Source organism: Salmo trutta, chromosome 2 (genome assembly GCF_901001165.1).
Source record: "Salmo trutta chromosome 2, fSalTru1.1, whole genome shotgun sequence".
NCBI lineage: Eukaryota > Metazoa > Chordata > Actinopteri > Salmoniformes > Salmonidae > Salmo > Salmo trutta.
In genome coordinates this window covers 18295337-18314678 of record NC_042958.1, presented here as the reverse complement: position 1 = coordinate 18314678, position 19342 = coordinate 18295337, and the positions used below count along the sequence as shown (strand labels likewise).

The 19342-nt window shown below is 49.6% G+C and overlaps 1 protein-coding gene across 9 annotated transcripts in view; it reads right to left on the bottom strand.

Annotated features, from left to right (window-relative positions):
• LOC115152595 (pleckstrin homology-like domain family B member 2) overlaps positions 1–19342 on the bottom strand; it is a 50149-nt gene that overhangs the window by 7249 nt on the left and 23558 nt on the right. For 5 of the 9 annotated variants that reach the window (XM_029697406.1, XM_029697384.1, XM_029697403.1 and 2 more), the window contains 12 exons: positions 18605–18724; positions 16565–16749; positions 15164–16465; positions 11526–11897; positions 10253–10390; positions 9951–10088; positions 2685–2813; positions 2101–2256; positions 1891–2001; positions 1685–1774; positions 1430–1576; positions 259–411 (listed from right to left, as the gene is read on the bottom strand). In XM_029697406.1, the coding sequence (XP_029553266.1) occupies positions 259–411; positions 1430–1576; positions 1685–1774; positions 1891–2001; positions 2101–2256; positions 2685–2813; positions 9951–10088; positions 10253–10390; positions 11526–11897; positions 15164–16465; positions 16565–16749; positions 18605–18724 (3041 nt within the window). The remainder of the gene's footprint in view (positions 1–258; positions 412–1429; positions 1577–1684; positions 1775–1890; positions 2002–2100; positions 2257–2684; positions 2814–9950; positions 10089–10252; positions 10391–11525; positions 11898–15163; positions 16466–16564; positions 16750–18604; positions 18725–19342) is intronic. The other 4 variants (XM_029697392.1, XM_029697390.1, XM_029697386.1 and 1 more) reach the window with 3 other exon arrangements.

The window sequence follows — 19342 nt, the reverse complement described above, 5'->3', positions numbered from 1 at the left end:
AATACTTATGTCAATAAGGTATTTTTGTTTTTTATTTTTAATAAATGTGCAAAAATTCCTACAAATCAGATTTGGCTTTGCCATTATGGGGTATTATGTGTAGATTGATGAGAGAAAAAAAATGATGTATCAATTTTAGAATAAGGCTGTAAAGTCAAAGGATCTGAATACATTCCGAATGCACTGTAAATAGTGTTATCCTCCTCCACACAAACACACCTACTGACCAACAAACACACATGCCCCTTACACACACACCTCGTCCTCCGCTGGTTTCTGGGCGCTGTCGTCAGTGGGGGGGCTAGGCTCAGAATCAGGGGAGTGATTGGCCAGAACAGGGGCAGGGGCGGGACTAGGGTTCCCCCCCAGCTGGGAGTAAATTTCATTGATCTCACTGACTGTTACATAGCCCTGGAACATACCATGAGGGAAAAGGGGGGAGAGAAGAAGTGGCTAGAGATGAAGTGGACAGAGAGAGGGAGAAACAATGGTGAAAGAGGGAGATTAAAAGTGAGAGATTAAATAAAGAGGGGGGTTGAGAGATAGAGAGATGGAGATTCAGCCATGTTAAAACTTTTTGTTAGCTTGGTCAGTTATTAAACTGCAGCATCAGAGACAGTTATACTGTTATGCATGTTAAACATGTTCCATTAGTTTCACATAGACAATGAATGAAGAGAGAAGGTTAAACATAAACAATATGAACATCTTTAAAGGCCAGTTTGTTACCAGTGCAATGTGTTATTATCACTGTATAAATGGAAGACAAGAGGAGGAGTTTCTAAAACGGCCTGTAAAAAGTGCTTCTCAACCTCAAGATTCCTGGATCTACAAGAAACTATCCATCACACAACTCATTCCATAGTTCTCATGTTATCGTTTGACCATAACCTTTTTGATACAAGGGACCAAGATTCTAAGAAACACTAGCTTAAAGTAACTGTCCAGTGAAACTCTCACTTTTTAAATTCTGTTAACTCATACACAAATAATGTTGTTGACTCGTCCTATACTCGTATTTGTGGCCAAAGCATAAATTGGAGAAAAAAAAATGTAAAAAAACCCACCTCAAACTTGTATCTCAAACAGACCATTTAAAAAACGCTTGCCATTTTGTCATAGAGGATGATGTCATCCTTCTGAGAAGGATGAGCTGGCCAATCAGCAGTCTACTCACATGAGTATTTTTTATGACCGGTATACGCCGGTCATGTTGTTGGGTACGCCCACATCATTCCAAAACAGAAAAGCTGCTTTTTAACATAGTTTTCCTTCCAAAAAATGGAATTAAGTATTTCACTCATAATTATTTGTCATTAATTATAGGTCATATTTCATAGAAATCTGGAAAGTTACTTTAAATGACTAAGAATGATGGAGAGAGAGGTGGAGGAAGGGATGAGAGGTAGATGGAGGGAGGACATAGTACCTCAGCGTTCTTTATGGAAAGAGAAGAAAGGAGGGAGGATAGGACCAGCACGTCAGCAGGAAGGATAAGAGAAGACAGAGAGGAAGAGGCGTGGTCACAGGACTGGTCGCTAGGAGATCGACACACGTCAGCCAACGACGCCATATCCTAGGAAACAGGAAAGGAGGAAAGGAGAGGAAAAGAGGAGGAAGACAGTGAGACGAGGGGGACCATGGGTGGGAATGGAGAAGGTTGCTAGGCAATAGTCAAACATACCCCCTTGAGACTGATAGGGCTGAGAGGGAAGCCCCGCCCACCTGTGAGGTCAGCATACTTCCTTTCCACAGAAGCAAGGTTATCTTTCTCCTGAGAGAGAGAGAGAGAGAGAGATACTTTAATATGCAATTAGAACTGAAATCAATGGACTGTTGCAAAACACACACACACTCACAAACAGACACACACACACTGTGCGTACATACCCTCTGCAGCATCATCTGCAGGTTGGTCCTCTCCTTCAGGAAGCTGTCCTTCTCTCGCTGAGCCTGCTGGGTAATCTGTCCCGCCTGCTTATTTAGGGCCACCAGCCTCTCCTTGGAACACACACATACAATAGTTTAACAAACACACAGTTTAACACACACACACACACACACAAAAAACACACTCATACTCTAACACACACACCGTACCTTGCGTGTGACGGTGCTCCGTTGGTAGTCAGCTATCTGTCTGAGGAGTTGTTGTGTGTTTTCCTCCTTCTCCTCATCATGACGACTCTCTCTCTCCAGCTGCTGAAACTCCAGGTCCTCAAAACGCTTCGTCTCAGCTTCCAGCACCTCTGAGTTCTGACACACACACACACACTCACACGTTTTTCTCAGATTGTGTTATAACTTTTTTGCTGTCCGCAAGTGTTCAATTACCATTTTCTGCATGAGGGAGAGAGCATTCAGTCACACACGCACAAACACACACACACAACCATACCAAGGCATGCTCTCGCCAAACCTGCTGCACAACCATGCTTCCTCATCCTATCAAAAAACAGCTACTATCCCCCATGAGCAGGCTGACTGTGTGGAGCCTTCTGACGGACATGATATGACACATACTAAAACTGACAGACAGGAGGAAAGGTGAAGAGGAAGAGCGACCCTCCTGTAGATAAATGATAGGGGGAAGGAACAAGAGGAGAAGGAGGGGTGAACAGGTGGGGAAGGTGTGTCACAGGAAGTTGTTTATTTTAGCAGGAAGTGTGTGTGTGTGTACTGACCCTGGCGAGCTGCTCCTGTAGGGGCTCCTTCATGGCCTCAGGACAGCAGTGGAGCTGGGAGCGCAGCTCACACACACTCTGAGACAGCTGCTCTACCCTAGCCCTCTCAGCCTCCAGCGACACACACGCCTGGCACACACACACACAGACGGATGGACGACAAGCATACAAGCACGCTCACACACACACACACGTGCATATGTACGCAGAGGTACAGTACACACACACACACACACACACACACACACACACACAGGAATGACAAGCAGACACAGGACAGAGGGAGAGAGGATGGTAGCGTTAGTGGGAGTTAGGAGGCAGAGTTAGTTACTACAGTGTTACATTGGTCAGGAAAGCAGAATGGAGGAGGGAAGGACTGACACAGTGGTGGGTCGGGGATGATGAGGGTTATTATGAGACGGAAAGGGGTCTTCAACACAGACCACCAACAGTCCAAGACGTTCAAGCTGACCAGACACAGCATAAACAGGCTGACCGACCAGACACAGCATAAACAGGCTGACCGACCAGACACAGCATAAACAGGCTGACCGACCAGACACAACATAAACAGGCTGACCGACCAGACACAGCATAAACAGCATGTCTTCTGATCCCTCCTGTCTCAGCCTCCAGTATTTATGCTGCAGTAGTTTATGTGTCGGGGGGCTAGGGTCAGTCTGTTACATCTGGAGTATTCTCTTGTCTTATCCGGTGTCCTGTGTGAATTTAAATATGCTCTCTCTAATTCTCTCTTCTCTCTTTCTTTCTTTCTCTCGGAGGACCTGAGCCCTAGGACCATGCCTCAGGACTACCTGGCATGATGACTCCTTGCTGTCCCCAGTCCACCTGGCCATGCTGCTGCTCCAGTTTCAACTGTTCTGCCTGCGGCTACGGAACCCTGACCTGTTCACCGGACGTGCTTGTTGCACCCTCGACAATTACTATGATTATTATTATTTGACCATGCTGGTCATTTACGAACATTTTAACATCTTGACCATGTTCTGTTATAATATCCACCCGGCACAGCCAGAAGAGGACTGGCCACCCCTCATAGCCTGGTTCCTCTCTAGGTTTCTTCCTAGGTTTTTGGCCTTTCTCAGGAGTTTTTCCTAGGGAGTTTTTCCCAGCCACCGTGCTTCTTTCACATGCATTGCTTGCTGTTTGGGGTTTTAGGCTGGGTTTCTGTACAGCACTTTGAGATTTCAGCTGATGTACGAAGGGCTATATAAATAAATTTGATTTGATTTGATTTGATACAGGCTGACCGACCAGACACAGGAGAAACAGGCTGACCGACCAGAAACAGGCTAACCGACCAGACACAGGAGAAACAGGCTGACCGACCAGACACAGGAGAAACAGGCTGACCGACCAGACACAGGAGAAACAGGCTGACCGACCAGACACATGAGAAACAGGCTGACCGACCAGACACAAGAGAAACAGGCTGACCGACCAGACACAGGAGAAACAGGCTGACCGACCAGACACAGCATAAACAGGCAGACCGACCAGACACAGGAGAAACAGGCTGACCGACCAGACACAGGAGAAACAGGCTGACCGACCAGACACAGGAGAAACAGGCTGACCGACCAGACACAGGAGAAACAGGCTGACCGACCAGACAGAGCATAAACAGGCTGACCGACCAGACACAGCATAAACAGGCTGACCGACCAGACACAGCATAAACAGGCTGACCGACCAGACACAGCATAAACAGGCTGACCGACCAGACACAGCATAAACAGGCTGACCGACCAGACACAGGAGAAACAGGCTGACCGACCAGAAACAGGCTAACCGACTGTGTCTAACCGACTGTGCTGTGTCTGGTCGGTACCAGACACAGCATAAACAGGCTGACCGACCAGACACAGCATAAACAGGCTGACCGACCAGACACAGGAGAAACAGGCTGACCAACCAGACACAGGAGAAACAGGCTGACCGACCAGACACAGGAGAAACAGGCTGACCGACCAGACACAGCATAAACAGGCTGACCGACCAGAAACAGGCTAACCGACCAGACACAGGAGAAACAGGCTGACCGACCAGACACAGGAGAAACAGGCTGACCGACCAGACACAGGAGAAACAGGCTGACCGACCAGACACAGGAGAAACAGGCTGACCGACCAGACACAGGAGAAACAGGCTGACCGACCAGACACAGGAGAAACAGGCTGACCGACCAGACACAGGAGAAACAGGCTGACCGACCAGAACACAGGAGAAACAGGCTGACCGACCAGACACAGCATAAACAGGCTGACCGACCAGACACAGGAGAACAGGCGGACCGACCAGACACAGCATAAACAGGCTGACCGACCAGAAACAGGCTGACCGACCAGACACAGGAGAAACAGGCTGACCGACCAGACACAGGAGAAACAGGCTGACCGACCAGACACAGGAGAAACAGGCTGACCGACCAGACACAGGAGAAACAGGCTGACCGACCAGACACAGCATAAACAGGCTGACCGACCAGACACAGGAGAAACAGGCTGACCGACCAGACACAGCATAAACAGGCTGACCGACCAGACACAGGAGAAACAGGCTGACCGACCAGACACAGCATAAACAGGCTGACCGACCAGACACAGCATAAACAGGCTGACCGACCAGACACAGGAGAAACAGGCTGACCGACCAGACACAGGAGAAACAGGCTGACCGACCAGACACAGGAGAAACAGGCTGACCGACCAGACACAGCATAAACAGGCTGACCGACCAGACACAGGAGAAACAGGCTGACCGACCAGACACAGCATAAACAGGCTGACCGACCAGAAACAGGCTAACCGACCAGACACAGGAGAAACAGGCTGACCGACCAGACACAGCATAAACAGGCTGACCGACCAGACACAGCATAAACAGGCTGACCGACCAGACACAGGAGAAACAGGCTGACCAACCAGACACAGCAGAAACAGGCTGACCGACCAGACACAGCATAAACAGGCTGACCGACCAGACACAGCATAAACAGGCTGACCGACCAGACACAGCATAAAAACAGGCTGACCGACCAGACACATGAGAACAGGCTGACCGACCAGACACAAGAACGACAGAAGGGAGAAACAGGCTGACCGACCAGACACAGGAGAAACAGGCCTGACCGACCAGACACAGGAGAAACAGGCTGACCGACCAGACACAGGAGAAACAGGCTGACCGACCAGACACAGGAGAAACAGGCTGACCGACCAGACACAGGAGAAACAGGCTGACCGACCAGACACAGGAGAAACAGGCTGACCGACCAGACACAGGAGAAACAGGCTGACCGACCAGATACACAGGAGAAACAGGCTGGACCGACCAGACACAGGAGAAACAGGCTTGACCGGACCAGACACAGAGAAACAGGCTGACCGACCAGACACAGGAGAAACAGGCTGACCGACCAGACACAGGAGAAACAGGCTGACCGACCAGACACAGGAGAAACAGGCTGACCGACCAGACACAGTATGTGTCAAACTAGACAACTTTATTTTTGTCTTTCTCTCAACTGCTCCTTATCAGCCTTCCTCTCATCAGATCTGTAATCACCAAGGGGAAGTCTCCCTGTCTCATTCTATCGCTCTCTCTCCATGGTATGTGGTTCCTCTCTCATGTATCTGCCAGCTGTAGGGTTAATGGAACTCTCCGGAAGCAGGCCTGAACACGACCCAGAGGAGAAGAGGGTGCCAACACACACACACACACACACACTTCCTCCTATCTATCCAACCCCACTTCATTCTCCTGTCATCAATCTTTTAGTAGAACCTCACTATACCCCCCCGTGTGTGAGAGGCTAGGGTAGTGACCACTATTCCCCCCCCCCCCCATGTGTGAGAGGCTAGGCTAGTGACCACTATACCCCCCATGTGTGAGAGGCTAGGGTAGTGACCACTATACCCCCCCCGTGTGTGAGAGGCTAGGGTAGTGACCACTATACCCCCCCGTGTGTGAGAGGCTAGGGTAGTGACCACTATTCCCCCCCCTCATGTGTGAGAGGCTAGGGTAGCGACCACTATTCCCCCCCCCACCCCATGTGTGAGAGGCTAGGGTAGTGACCACTATACCCCCCATGTGTGAGAGGCTAGGGTAGTGACCACTATACCCCCCCGTGTGTGAGAGGCTAGGGTAGTGACCACTATACCCCCCCGTGTGTGAGAGGCTAGGGTAGTGACCACTATTCCCCCCCCATGTGTGAGAGGCTAGGGTAGTGACCACTATTCCCCCCCCCCCCGTGTGAGAGAGGCTAGGGTAGTGACCACTATTCCCCCCCCCCCCGTGTGAGAGAGGCTAGGGTAGTAACCACTATACCCCCCCCCCCATGTGTGAGAGGCTAGGGTAGTGACCACTATTCCCCCCCCCCCATGTGTGAGAGAGGCTAGGGTAGTGACCACTATTCCCCCCCCCCATGTGTGAGAGGCTAGGGTAGTGACCACTATTCCCCTCCCCCCATGTGTGAGAGGCTAGGGTAGTGACCACTATTCCCCCCCCATGTCTGAGAGGCTAGGGTAGTGACCACTATTCCCCCCCCCCCATGTGTGAGAGGCTAGGGTAGTGACCACTATACCCCCCCCCCATGTGTGAGAGGCTAGGGTAGTGACCACTATACCCCCCCCCCATGTGTGAGAGGCTAGAGCAGTAACCACTATTCCCCCCCCCCGTGTGTGAGAGGCTAGGGTAGTAACCACTATACCCCCCCCCACCCATATGTGAGAGGCTAGGGTAGTGACCACTATACCCCCCCCCCCCCCCGTGTGAGAGGCTAGGGTAGTGACCACTATACCCCCCTGTGTGTGACAGGCTAGGGTAGTGACCACTATTCCCCCCCCCCCCATGTGTGAGAGGCTAGGGTAGTGACCACTATTCCCCCCCATGTGTGAGAGAGGCTAGGGTAGTGACCACTATTCCCCCCCATGTGTGAGAGAGGCTAGGGTAGTGACCACTATTCCCCCCCCATGTGTGAGAGGCTAGGGTAGTGACCACTATTCCCCCCCCATGTGTGAGGCTAGGGTAGTGACCACTATTCCCCCCCCCCTGTGTGAGAGAGGCTAGGGTAGTGACCACTATTCCCCCCCCCCGTGTGAGAGAGGCTAGGGTAGTGACCACTATTCCCCCCCATGTGTGAGAGGCTAGGGTAGTGACCACTATTCCCCCCCGTGTGAGAGACGCTAGGGTAGTGACCACTATTCCCCCCCCCCCCCGTGTGAGAGAAGCTAGGGTAGTGACCACTATTTCCCCCCCCCCCCCCCATGTGTGAGAGGCTAGGGTAGTAACCACCATACACCCCCCCCCCCCCGTGTGTGAGAGGCTAGGGTAGTGACCACTATACCCCCCGTGTGTGAGAGGCTGGGGTAGTGACCACTATTCCCCCCCGTGTGAGAGGCTAGGGTAGTAACCACTATACCCCCCCCCCCCGTGTGTGAGAGGCTAGAGTAGTAACCACTATACCCCCCCCCCCGTGTGTGAGAGGCTAGGGTAGTGACCACTATACCCCCCCGTGTGTGAGAGGCTAGAGTAGTAACCACTATACCCCCCCCCCCCCGTGTGTGAGAGGCTAGGGTAGTGACCACTATACCCCCCCGTGTGTGAGAGGCTGGGGTAGTGACCACTATACCCCCCCATGTGTGAGAGTTTAGGGTAGTGACCACTATTCCCCCCCCCCCCGTGTGAGAGGCTAGGGTAGTAACCCCTATACCCCCCCCCGTGTGTGAGAGACTAGGGTAGTGACCACTATCCCCCCCCTCGTGTGAGAGGCTAGGGTAGTAACCACTATACCCCCCCGTGTGTGAGAGGCTAGGGTAGTGACCACTATACCCCCCCGTGTGTGAGAGGCTAGAGTAGTAACCACTATACCCCCCAGTGTGTGAGAGGCTAGGGTAGTGACCACTATACCCCCCCATGTGTCAGAGGCTAGGGTAGTGACCACTATACCCACCCGTGTGTGAGAGGCTAGGGTAGTGACCACTATACCCCCCATGTGTGAGAGGCTAGGGTAGTAACCACTATACCCCCCCCCCATGTGTGAGAGGCTAGGGTAGTGACCACTATTCCCCCCCCCCGTGTGTGAGAGGCTAGGGTAGTAACCACTATACCCACCCGTGTGTGAGAGGCTAGGGTAGTAACCACTATACCCCCCGTGTGTGAGAGGCTAGGGTAGTGACCACTATACCCCCCCGTGTGTGAGAGGCTAGAGTAGTAACCACTATACCCCCCCGTGTGTGAAAGGCTATTGTAGTGACCACTATACCCCCCCCCCCTGTGTGTGAGAGGCTAGGGTAGTGAGCACTATACCCCCCCGTGTGTGAGAGGCTAGGGTAGTGACCACTATACCCCCCCGTGTGTGAGAGGCTAGGGTAGTGACCACTATACCCCCCCCCCCTGTGTGTGAGAGGCTAGGGTAGTGAGCACTATACCCCCCCGTGTGTGAGAGGCTAGGGTAGTGACCACTATACCCCCCCGTGTGTGAGAGGCTAGGGTAGTAACCACTATCCCCCCCCCACCCCCATGTGTGAGAGGCTAGGGTAGTGACCACTATCTCCCCCCCCCCCGTGTGTGAGAGGCTAGGGTAGTGACCACTATCTCCCCCCCCCCCCCCCATGTGTGAGAGGCTAGGGTAGTGACCACTATACCCCCCCATGTGTGAGAGGCTAGGGTCGTGACCACTATACCCCCCCATGTGTGAGAGGCTAGGGTCGTGACCACTATCTCCCCCCCCCCCATGTGTGAGAGGCTAGGGTAGTGACCACTATACCCCCCCATGTGTGAGAGGCTAGGGTAGTGACCAATATACCCCCCGTGTGTGAGAGGCTAGGGTAGTGACCACTTTACCCCCCCATGTGTGAGAGGCTAGGGTAGTGACCACTTTACCCCCCCATGTGTGAGAGGCTAGGGTAGTAACCACTTTACCCCCCCCCATGTGTGAGAGGCTAGGGTAGTAACCACCATACCCTGTTGTGTATTAACAGCTGTATATTTGGACCGGAGACTGCATGACAGGGATTAACACATACCAAGTCAGCTAGTCACATGTCAATCAATGTATCGCTGGATGTGGCTAGAGAATACATACTGCAGCATGCTCATTACATATGCACACAGTGCTTATGACACCACAAATTCATAGAAACTCCATATAGCAGTACACACACAGACACACACTCTTTCTCTCTCCCTCCCTCATGTTGCGTTGACCCCAGTTGCCCCAGTGTTATCACACAGTGGTATTACCGGAGTCTTCTGGTTCTGTGCCTGTTGTTCCATGTCAGACATCTTGGTGTTGAGTGTCTCCAGAGCATCTCTCTCCTGCTGCAAGGCTGCTAGCTCCGCCTGCTGCTCTGCCTCCACCAGGGCACGCTCCACCTCCACCTGGATGGAGAGAAAGTGAGTCTATCCATCTCTACCTCTATTACCTCCTTCTTCCTCCCTACATCGCTCTCCACCATTTTTACTTCCCTCCATCCCTCTCTCTACCACATCCTTCTCCCTCCATCTCCCTCCCTGCCTTCCTCCCTCTCCCTCCATCCTTCTACCTCTCTGAGAGACTCGTCCATCTGGTTGTCCAGTTCTTTGATCTTCTGTTCTAGCTCCTCCATGTTGTTCAGCACCTGGATCCTCTCCTCCTCCACACGGGTCACTTCCTGCCTCCGCTGGCCCTCCTCCACCAGCGCCTAAAGATGACGTCACACTCTCACAATGGAATCTATGCTATGTTCTTTATTCACTGGTCCTGGAGAGCTACAGGGAGTGAATACGTTTGTTTCCAGCCAAGAACTAACAAACCTGATTCCGTTTATCTAGCTCTTGATGATTAGTTGAATCATGTGTGTTAGTGCAGGGCTAGAAACAAAAGCTACAGGTTGTCCTGAATGAGGGGTGAAAAACACTACAGTTCATAGAAAAGTTCTAGGTATTAACATGATCGCTAAATCCAACCAATTAAGCTTTCTGTAGAGTACCTTTCTGTTCTTCAATTACTCACCAGAAACTATGCAACTGTTCATACGGACCACACACACACACACACACACACACACACCCACACACCAGCTGCCCACCTTAGGTTGCTATCCTTAGCACTCTCTAATCTAATAACCAGACTGTAAATATCTCATGTGTGTGTGTGTGACCTCTCACAGCAACCAGTTTTTACAGTATCCAGCACCTCCGGGTTCTCACAGTAAAATAGAAGACTAATTCACAACAACAAACAACCCTGACCTCTAAAACAATAGGTTGCTGTGGAGGTCTAAGAAGAAAATACATTTTTGAGAGTAGGGAAAATAAAAATACAGTATGTGGACCTTAAATGGTAAGGTAAGTCAGATTCCAGAGGAGTTTCCACATCAGAACTAAGGAATGTACAAGGAGGGGTTGAGCCATGACCATGGCTAGTGTGTGTTTTCTTCTGTTTACAGTGAGAGGGGAGCTCTCTTTCTCTCTACCACTCTCCTCTTTAACTCTCATTTAGTCATGAGAAGCTACATTAAGCTGCATAAAGCTTCATAGGCTGTTATTAAGCTTGATTAGGCCTGTGTAAGGATTGCCTGACCAGAGGTCTCATTAACAGGTTGCCAGGTGATAAACACTCTGCCTCCTGTCAATCATTTAACAAGGCTTAATTAAGCTTTACTCAGAGGAAGGACAGCAGTAGCACCTTATGTATCTCTGTGTGTGTGTGTATGTGAGAGAGAGGCAGGGAGGTTGGCTGAAAGAAGTACAGGAGAAAGAGAACAAGATATCAAATATAAATGGGAGAAAGAGAGAGATTAAGAAAGTAAAAGCGAGAAAGTAAAAAACTCTCACCCGATTGGTCCTCGGCAGGCGCGCGGTGGGTGAGGTGGTGGAGCTTCGTAGGCTGATGGCCGGCGATTCCGCCCTGTTGTCACGGTGGCCGCTGCTCCGTCGCTGTCGGACTGGACGCTCCTCGTCGTTACCATAGTAACCGTTCTCCGAGCCGCTACCAGCCCCATTTCCGTTAACGGTTGAGTCGGAGAAGACGGATTCTGACTCATCGTCGTCAGAGACCTGGAGTTTCTCTAGTTCCCGGTTGATCTTCTGAAGGTCGGCTAGACCAGCACCAGTATCGACACTGGAACCAACACCCCTCTCCCTGTCCTGCTCCGATCGACCCAGCTCTGAACACAGAGACAGAATGGTTTCCAGCCGCTGGCGTTCCTACAACACAGCACACACAGTTAAAAGCCCACAAAAATACGTACATACAGAGTTACACACACAGACACACTTCGATATATATGTACAGAGACACACACACACGGATTCTTATCTATATCCAACAGAGCCAAATACACAGATATTACCTGTGGAAGCATGGCTGCCATTAGGAGCATTTCTCCTCACAGATCTCCATAGGGCAAACAGAATTTTCTCATAGCCCTTATATTTCTCTCATAGAGAATAACGACAGCCGACAGTAACACAAACTAAACCTATAGCTAACTAACTACAAGCGCTGTGCTACTGAACTAGCTATAGAAATTCACTAAGACAGTGGGCTGCTATCTGCAATGCACTGCTGCAGGTGAGAGAAATTAGAAACCACATCGCCCCGAGAACTGAGTGACTGCTAGCAGATACAGTGAGAGAGAGAGAGAGAGAGGGAGAGAGAGGAGAGCATTCATGTGTGTGTGTGTGTGTGTGTGTGTGTGTGTGTCTGTATGTGTGTCTGTATGTGTGAGAGAGAAGAGGCAGCAGGAGGCTTTCCTGCGAATGTTATTGGCTCGGAGTCAGACTCTCCAACCGGAAAAGCCCAACGTACTACATACGACATTGGAAATAAATCCCAAACACACACACACACACATACACACAAACATAGGCCAATAATAACAACAGTCAGTCAACAAGTAGCAGAGTAAAGCAATATTCTGTCAATTTGACACCTGACTCAGTACTAATGGAGACAAACCGCTGTAGACCTACTACACAAAAGGAGGTGAAGGAGTACAGTTAATAACAACTGGCTCTGGGTATAACCTGATCTGATCACAAACAGCCCTGGCACCCACAGGAGAGGATATACTGATATAGAAATGCAATCCTTCCTCTTCTCTCACCATATCAACACCCTCTCACTCTTTCTCCCCGTCTTGCTCTCTCTCCATCCCTCTCCTATCCCCATTCACAATCTCCCCCTCTGCCCTCCTCCATTTTTTCTCTCTCCCTTCCCTGTCTCTACCCACCACTATCAATTCAATTTCAATTCCATTTAAGGGCTTTATTGGCATGGGAAATAGATCAACAAAAGTGAAATAAACAGTAAATGTTTACAGGAAACATTACACTCACAAAAGTTTCAAAAGAATATGTCATCAAATAGTTACAGGGGTACACGCAAAGCCGAATAAATATTTTATTGTTTTTGTAACTTTTCTTCTTCAACTTTTTTTTTTTTAACACTGTTTCATCAGTGACATGGCAGGAGACGTTTTGAAACAAGTACTGCTTCGCATACAAGCCAGTTAACTATATGCATTACAGCTGGATGAGTCAACAGACGTGGCGGGCCTGGCACAGCTCCTGGTATACGTCTGTTACGTTTATGGGTGGTCAATTAAGGAAGACATCCTCTTCTGCAAACCACTGGAAACCAGGACAACATGAGAGGATATTATTAAAGTACTGGACAGCTTTGTGACATCAAATGGACTTTGGTGGTCAAGATGTGTTGGTATCTGTACTGATGGCGCAAAAGCCATGACAGGGAGACATAGTGGAGCGGTAACGCACGTGAGAACAAGAGAGCCTCATCAAAATTGCAACAAGCGGTTCTGTGAAAATGTAATTTAATCAGAAGCTACTGCCAGATTTCTGGATTGGGCTGCGCTCAGAGTATCCTGCCTTGGCAAATCACTCTGTTAAGACACTGATGCCCTTTGCAACCACGTACCTATGTGAGAGTGGATTCTCGGCCTTCACTAGCATGAAAACTAAATACAGGCACAGACTGTGTGTGGAAAATGATTTAAGACTGAGACTCTCTCCAATGCAACCCAACATTGCAGAGTTATGTGCATCCTTTCAAGCACACCCTACTCATTAACCTGTGGATAATGAGTAATTCACAAATAAGGTTTTATAGGGAAGATGGCTAAATAAAGAGCAAAATTATTGATTATTATTATTATATTATTTGTGCCCTGGTCCTATAAGAGATCTTTGTCACTTCCCACGAGCCGGGTTGTGACAAACACTCACACTCATTCTTATGTTTAATAAATGTATCGTATAGTGTGTGTGTGGCAGGCTTACAATGATGGCAAAAAAACAACATTTGAGAGTGCGCTGACCCTGGTGCTAGAGGGGGTACAGCTGGAGGTTGAATGTTTGAAGGGGTACGGGACTATAAAAAGTTTGGGAACCACTGCTCTAGGGCAACGGTGTCTAGATGGAATTTGTATTTGTGGTCCTGGCAACTGGGCCTTTTTTGGAACACCATTATTTTTTGTTTTACTGAGATCTCCCTCTCTCCCTCACCCAGCATAGGAGCGAGCAGCTGTTGGAAGAAAAATTCCCAATAGTGAAATCAGGGACAGAATAGTAGTGAAGTTCTCCTGTCTCGCCTCTAGAGGGCAGAGTAGATCCACAGTTAGCATACAGAGGAGAAGCATCTCAATAGTCTACAATAGTGAAGACGAAGGAGAGGAAACTAGGAGAAGAAGCTATTTTAGACTATTGAGATAAAGCCTAATTCTGTTGAGTGATTGGTGCATAGATGTGCGTTTCTGACATGTTTGTATGTTCTCCCATGAAGGCAGCCTTTACATCACTAAGGAAAATACTTTGAGGAATGATCCTCTGGGAATATTCAGCCCACTTCAAAAGACGTTCACGTTGCCAAACACTTGTATGAAAGCCACCGGCCGTAGTTGTGGCTGCACGTCTTTATTTTGGACTTAGCCCTGTTTACTTTGTGTGTGTGTGTGTGTGTGTGTGTGTGTGTGTGTGTGTGTGTGTGTGTGTGTGTCAGAAAGGGAGAGAGTGTGTATCCACCTGCCCTATATTTCTGCTCTCCTAATACAATCTGGTTCTAGCCCACATCTGACAGTTCTGTTATGGGTTCCTAACGATCCAAACCAACCCAACTGTGCTGAACTGCAGATGGCCCCACTTACGGAACCACACACACACACAAAACCACAGCGGGCCCAAAAAAGCCAGTGTTTTCCTCTAAACCGGACCCAACCCAGCGGAGGAGTAAGAATAGCTAAGCATGTTAACATAGGCTAGCAGCCAGAGGCAGTACTTCCCTGAGGGAACATATGTTTGTGTGCATATATTCATCTGTGTGTATATGCCCCAACAGTGCAGCTCCCGTGTGTTTAGGAGGTCGAGAGGTCAGAGGGAAGATATCTGATTCCACCTCATAACTTTGCTATTTCATTCAGATCTATTAAAAATGACATACACACACTACTCACCAGTCTCTCCACCTCCTGTTCTCGTAGTCTCTCATCTCGCTGGCGATGATGGTAGTCAGTCAGTTCTTCCTTCCCACTCAGGGAGCTGATACTACCACTCCTCGCCCTGAACCCTCCCGGTGGGGTCACCCCCACCCCCAGCCCCACCCCTCCCTTCCCAAATGACTGCCTTCGTTCCCCTAACCCTAAACCTGGCTCTATACCTCCCTTCCCAAAAGACTGTCTCCGTTCCCCTAATCCCAAACTAGGTTCTACCCCTCCCTTTCCAAAGGATTGTCTTCTCTCCCCCAGACCAAACCCTGGTTCAAGCCCACCCTTCCCAAAAGACTGTCTCCGTTCCCCTAACCCTAGACCAGGCTCCAGACTGCCACCCCTGTGCTCCCTCTCCCCGAAAAAAAGCTCTGGTCCAGGGGAGACTCCGCAGTTGGCTGGCCACTCTGGCTCCTGGAGGCTGGATGTGGAGCTGGTGGAGGTGAGGCTGAGTTTCTTGGCCACGCGGGGACTAGAGGAGCCCCCTGATCGGAACGGGACAGTCACGTCTGGAGGGGCCTGGGTGGGAGACTTTGGGGAGGAGAGGGAGATGGATACCACCCCCTCACCTTGGTTCCCCTTGTGGTTCATGTTTTGGGCCTGGCTGTAGTTAAAGTTAGTGGTTTGGTTATGGTTGTAGTTACTGTTTGTGGTGTGGTTTTGGCTATTGTTGTGAGAAGAGTTGCGTAGAGGTTCAGAGCGCCGCGAGGTTGGGGGGAGGGTAGAGAGCACCAAGGCTCCACTATCATGGGAACGTGGCGACGATGACGGGCAGAGGCGGGGCAGAGAGAGGCTGTGACTTCCCATCATGCCGCCTATCGATCCTGCAGAGTACTTCCTGGTTCGGTTGCTAGGTGTCGGCTCATGGTTGCCGTGACTTCGGCGTCCCAGGCGTGGGCTGGAGGGCACGCTGGCTGCTCCACTGGTTGGAGAGAGGGATGAGCGTGGAGGAGGAGAGGAGAGGCTCTCACCACCGGCCACTGAGTTAGAGGAACCTCCACCATTCCACATCGACAACAGGGGGGAGGAGTTTGGGTTTAGTTGGTGTCGCCCGTCGCCAGGGGAGGCCAGCAGGCTGTCCTGTGATTGATAGGATTGGTTCCGGGTTATGGAGGATCGGGAGGAAGGGGGGTCAGAGCGCCGAGAGGGGGAGGGAGGGGCGGCGGCTTTGACGGAGAGGGGAGGGCGATCAGAGCCATAGAAACGCCTAGCCTGCTCTTGATAGGCTGACGACATCGAGGTGGGTGAGGTCACAGGCGTGGTGGGTGGAGACTGGGAGAGAGGGGAAAAGACATTAGAAGTGTCATACCATGTCCATGTAGTGCATGCCTCAGTTCTGCTGGGGTTCATTGAGAGCTACAGCTGTCATACCTGTGTCATACTGAAGTAGGAGGGGCTAGAGTCCCCATTGGCTCTCAGGCTGGTCTCCAGGGCGATCTTCTTTCGTTGTAAGGTGTCCATCAAATCACGGAGCTCTGAGGCAGAACGCATCCCTCTTGCACTGCCGGCCCCTCCCACCACCCCATGGCTGTAGTCACTACTGAACTTCAGATAGTCTGGGGAGGGAGGGAGAGAGAGGAGTTCAACTTTAAGTTGTATTAGTTGCATGTACAGGATACACATGGTATACACCATCCAACGAAATTCTTGACAATGCAACAGTAGATACAGGAGAGGAGAAAGCAGAAAAGAATACACATAAGACATGTTATTTGAAAGTGTCTTATCTTCACCACTAAGTGAACAGTAAAAAAAAAACCTCCTTTACATGAGCTCTCTGTCCATCATCTGTTTCGTCTGTTGAAGCCTATAGTTCTGAAGGTGTTCTTATTATTCGGAGAATATCTCTGTGTAATCGTGCGTCAACGTGTGCCTTCTTCTGTGTGGTTTTGGTCTGAGAGTAAAGGAGAAAGTTATATGGTGGTCGTACCTGCAGCTAAGTCTATTCATAGCTGGACTTGGCAGGACACTCATAACCCAAACAGCAGAGAGCTGCCAGTAAACTGCCTATAACACCGAGGGCCCAAGAGCCAACACACACAGACAGAGAAAAACTCAGTTACACGCTCCCACCTATTCTCAGGTTTAAAACTAACACGCACGGTAGTTCAGGTCTCTAAAAGTAGCAGAGAAACCGACTTCCTGGGGAAATAGAAAGCCTCTCAGTGGTCAGGAATATCTTCAATCCCCTCTTGAAAATCCAATGGAGAGGAAACCTAGTCATTTTACTCATCAATGAGCTAAACAAAAAGGAGACAAGGAGGTTAGCCATTTCACCCTGAGTAATGGGACCACTCTTTACACACCGTCAAGACAGTAACACACACGACCTCCAAAACACACATAGAATCACTAAACTTAGACGGACATGTGTGCCTTGTGTGTACACATGTCCGAAGTGTGTTTACCTAGAGGTGTGTGTATACATGTACTAAATGTGGGCATGACAGTATGTATACTGTGCATGTCCTGTGTGTGCACACATGAGAGTGTGTGTAGGTAAGATTGTGTGAGCGAGGGGTCCTGGTGTGTAAAGGTTTAACCTCAGCCTTGTAAGGAGGGGGATAAATGGGGCAGAAAGCAGAAGACATCTGGTCTCGAGACGCTGTCAGAAACACAATCACACTAGACTCCATTAATAGACAGATTTTCCTTTAAGGTCTGGTTAATATCAGCTCACTCTGATCTTTATAAAACTATTAACACTAAAAAAGGTCCATGGCTCCTCCCTATACAATTGAGTTGAGTGTGTGTGTGTGTGTGTGACCCCTATACAGATGTATATTTGTGTGTGTACATTCCTGCTGTCTAGCTGCCGAGACAGTGAGCGAGCAGCGATGATATATATGCAGACACACACACCATGTTCAAATGCAGAGATCAATCACTACGGTTACAGCGGAACACAGCTGCATCCCCACGACGACAGCTATTGCCAGATGTGAAAAACATTCCACCCGTCTTGAGAAGTGTGTTTTAGGTGTGTGTGTCTGTGTTTCTAACCCTGTGACTTGTCAAAGACCCTCTGCCTCAGCAAAAGCATATCTATGAAGATATCCACATGCACATTAAGGACCTAAGAATGCTTTAGTCTCCTCTATACAGAAGGACTTACAGTTAGTTCAGTCATCTTAAGATAGCTGGGTGAGACAACCACATATCAGAGTCAAAGCAAGTACATTTTTCCTCAATAAAGTAGTTACACATGACTGCGTCTCTATCACGCACACCTGTCATGGTGGGCTCCACCTGTAACTGTACCCTAACAGTGGGAGAGAGGAAGTGATATGATAACTGTGGGACTAGGGGTTGATATGGGATCTATAGAGGGGGAACAAAGGAGAAGAGAGGACTGGGGTCAAGGGAGGTCAGAGGTGAAAGAGGGTAGGGCCGAGTGTGTGTGTGTGCTACCTGTGCTGTAGGCCAGAGGAGAGACAGGGCTCTTCTGGGGCAGCATGCTCTTCATACGGCTGGCCTCTTCTGGATGGTTGAAGCGGAAGAAGTAGGATTTACCCAGACACAGAGAGTAACCTGGAGAGAAAACAAAGTCAGATAAACACACACTAAATGAGAGACAGAAGAAGAATAAATAATTCAACACAGTACATGTGTTAGACCTCTAGGTTCTCTGTATAACAGACGATCCATCTGCACCACACTCACACACACAGTCTGGGCCATTCCAGACCACAGTGTTTGGCCATCAATTAGGATCACAGAGTCAGGTATTAAACAAGACATCAGGGTCACAACCTCATATAACTCTCTCCCCCTCTCTCTCACACCCACACACACAGCAGTCATGCACAGCTGTCCAAATACCTCACAGAAAGAGGGAGAGATAAAGAACGAAGGGGGGGCCTTATCACTCTCTTTATTTCTCTCTTGAATGCAGTGGTAAGAAGATCCCTGAGTGAAGGTCAGAAAAAGAACACCATCTTGGCCATCTCTCTGCCAGCCTCAAACTGACCCTTCCACATGATCCAGATAAACAATTCAGCCACTTATCTCTGTATTAAAGAATGCTGATTCGTGTAGGATTGAAATATTATCTCTGTATTAAACAATGCTGATGCTTGTAGGTTTGATGTTTCAGTTTCAGGGATCCCTCCCAAGCAGCTTAAATATGGAGAAAAACAATGTCAAAAT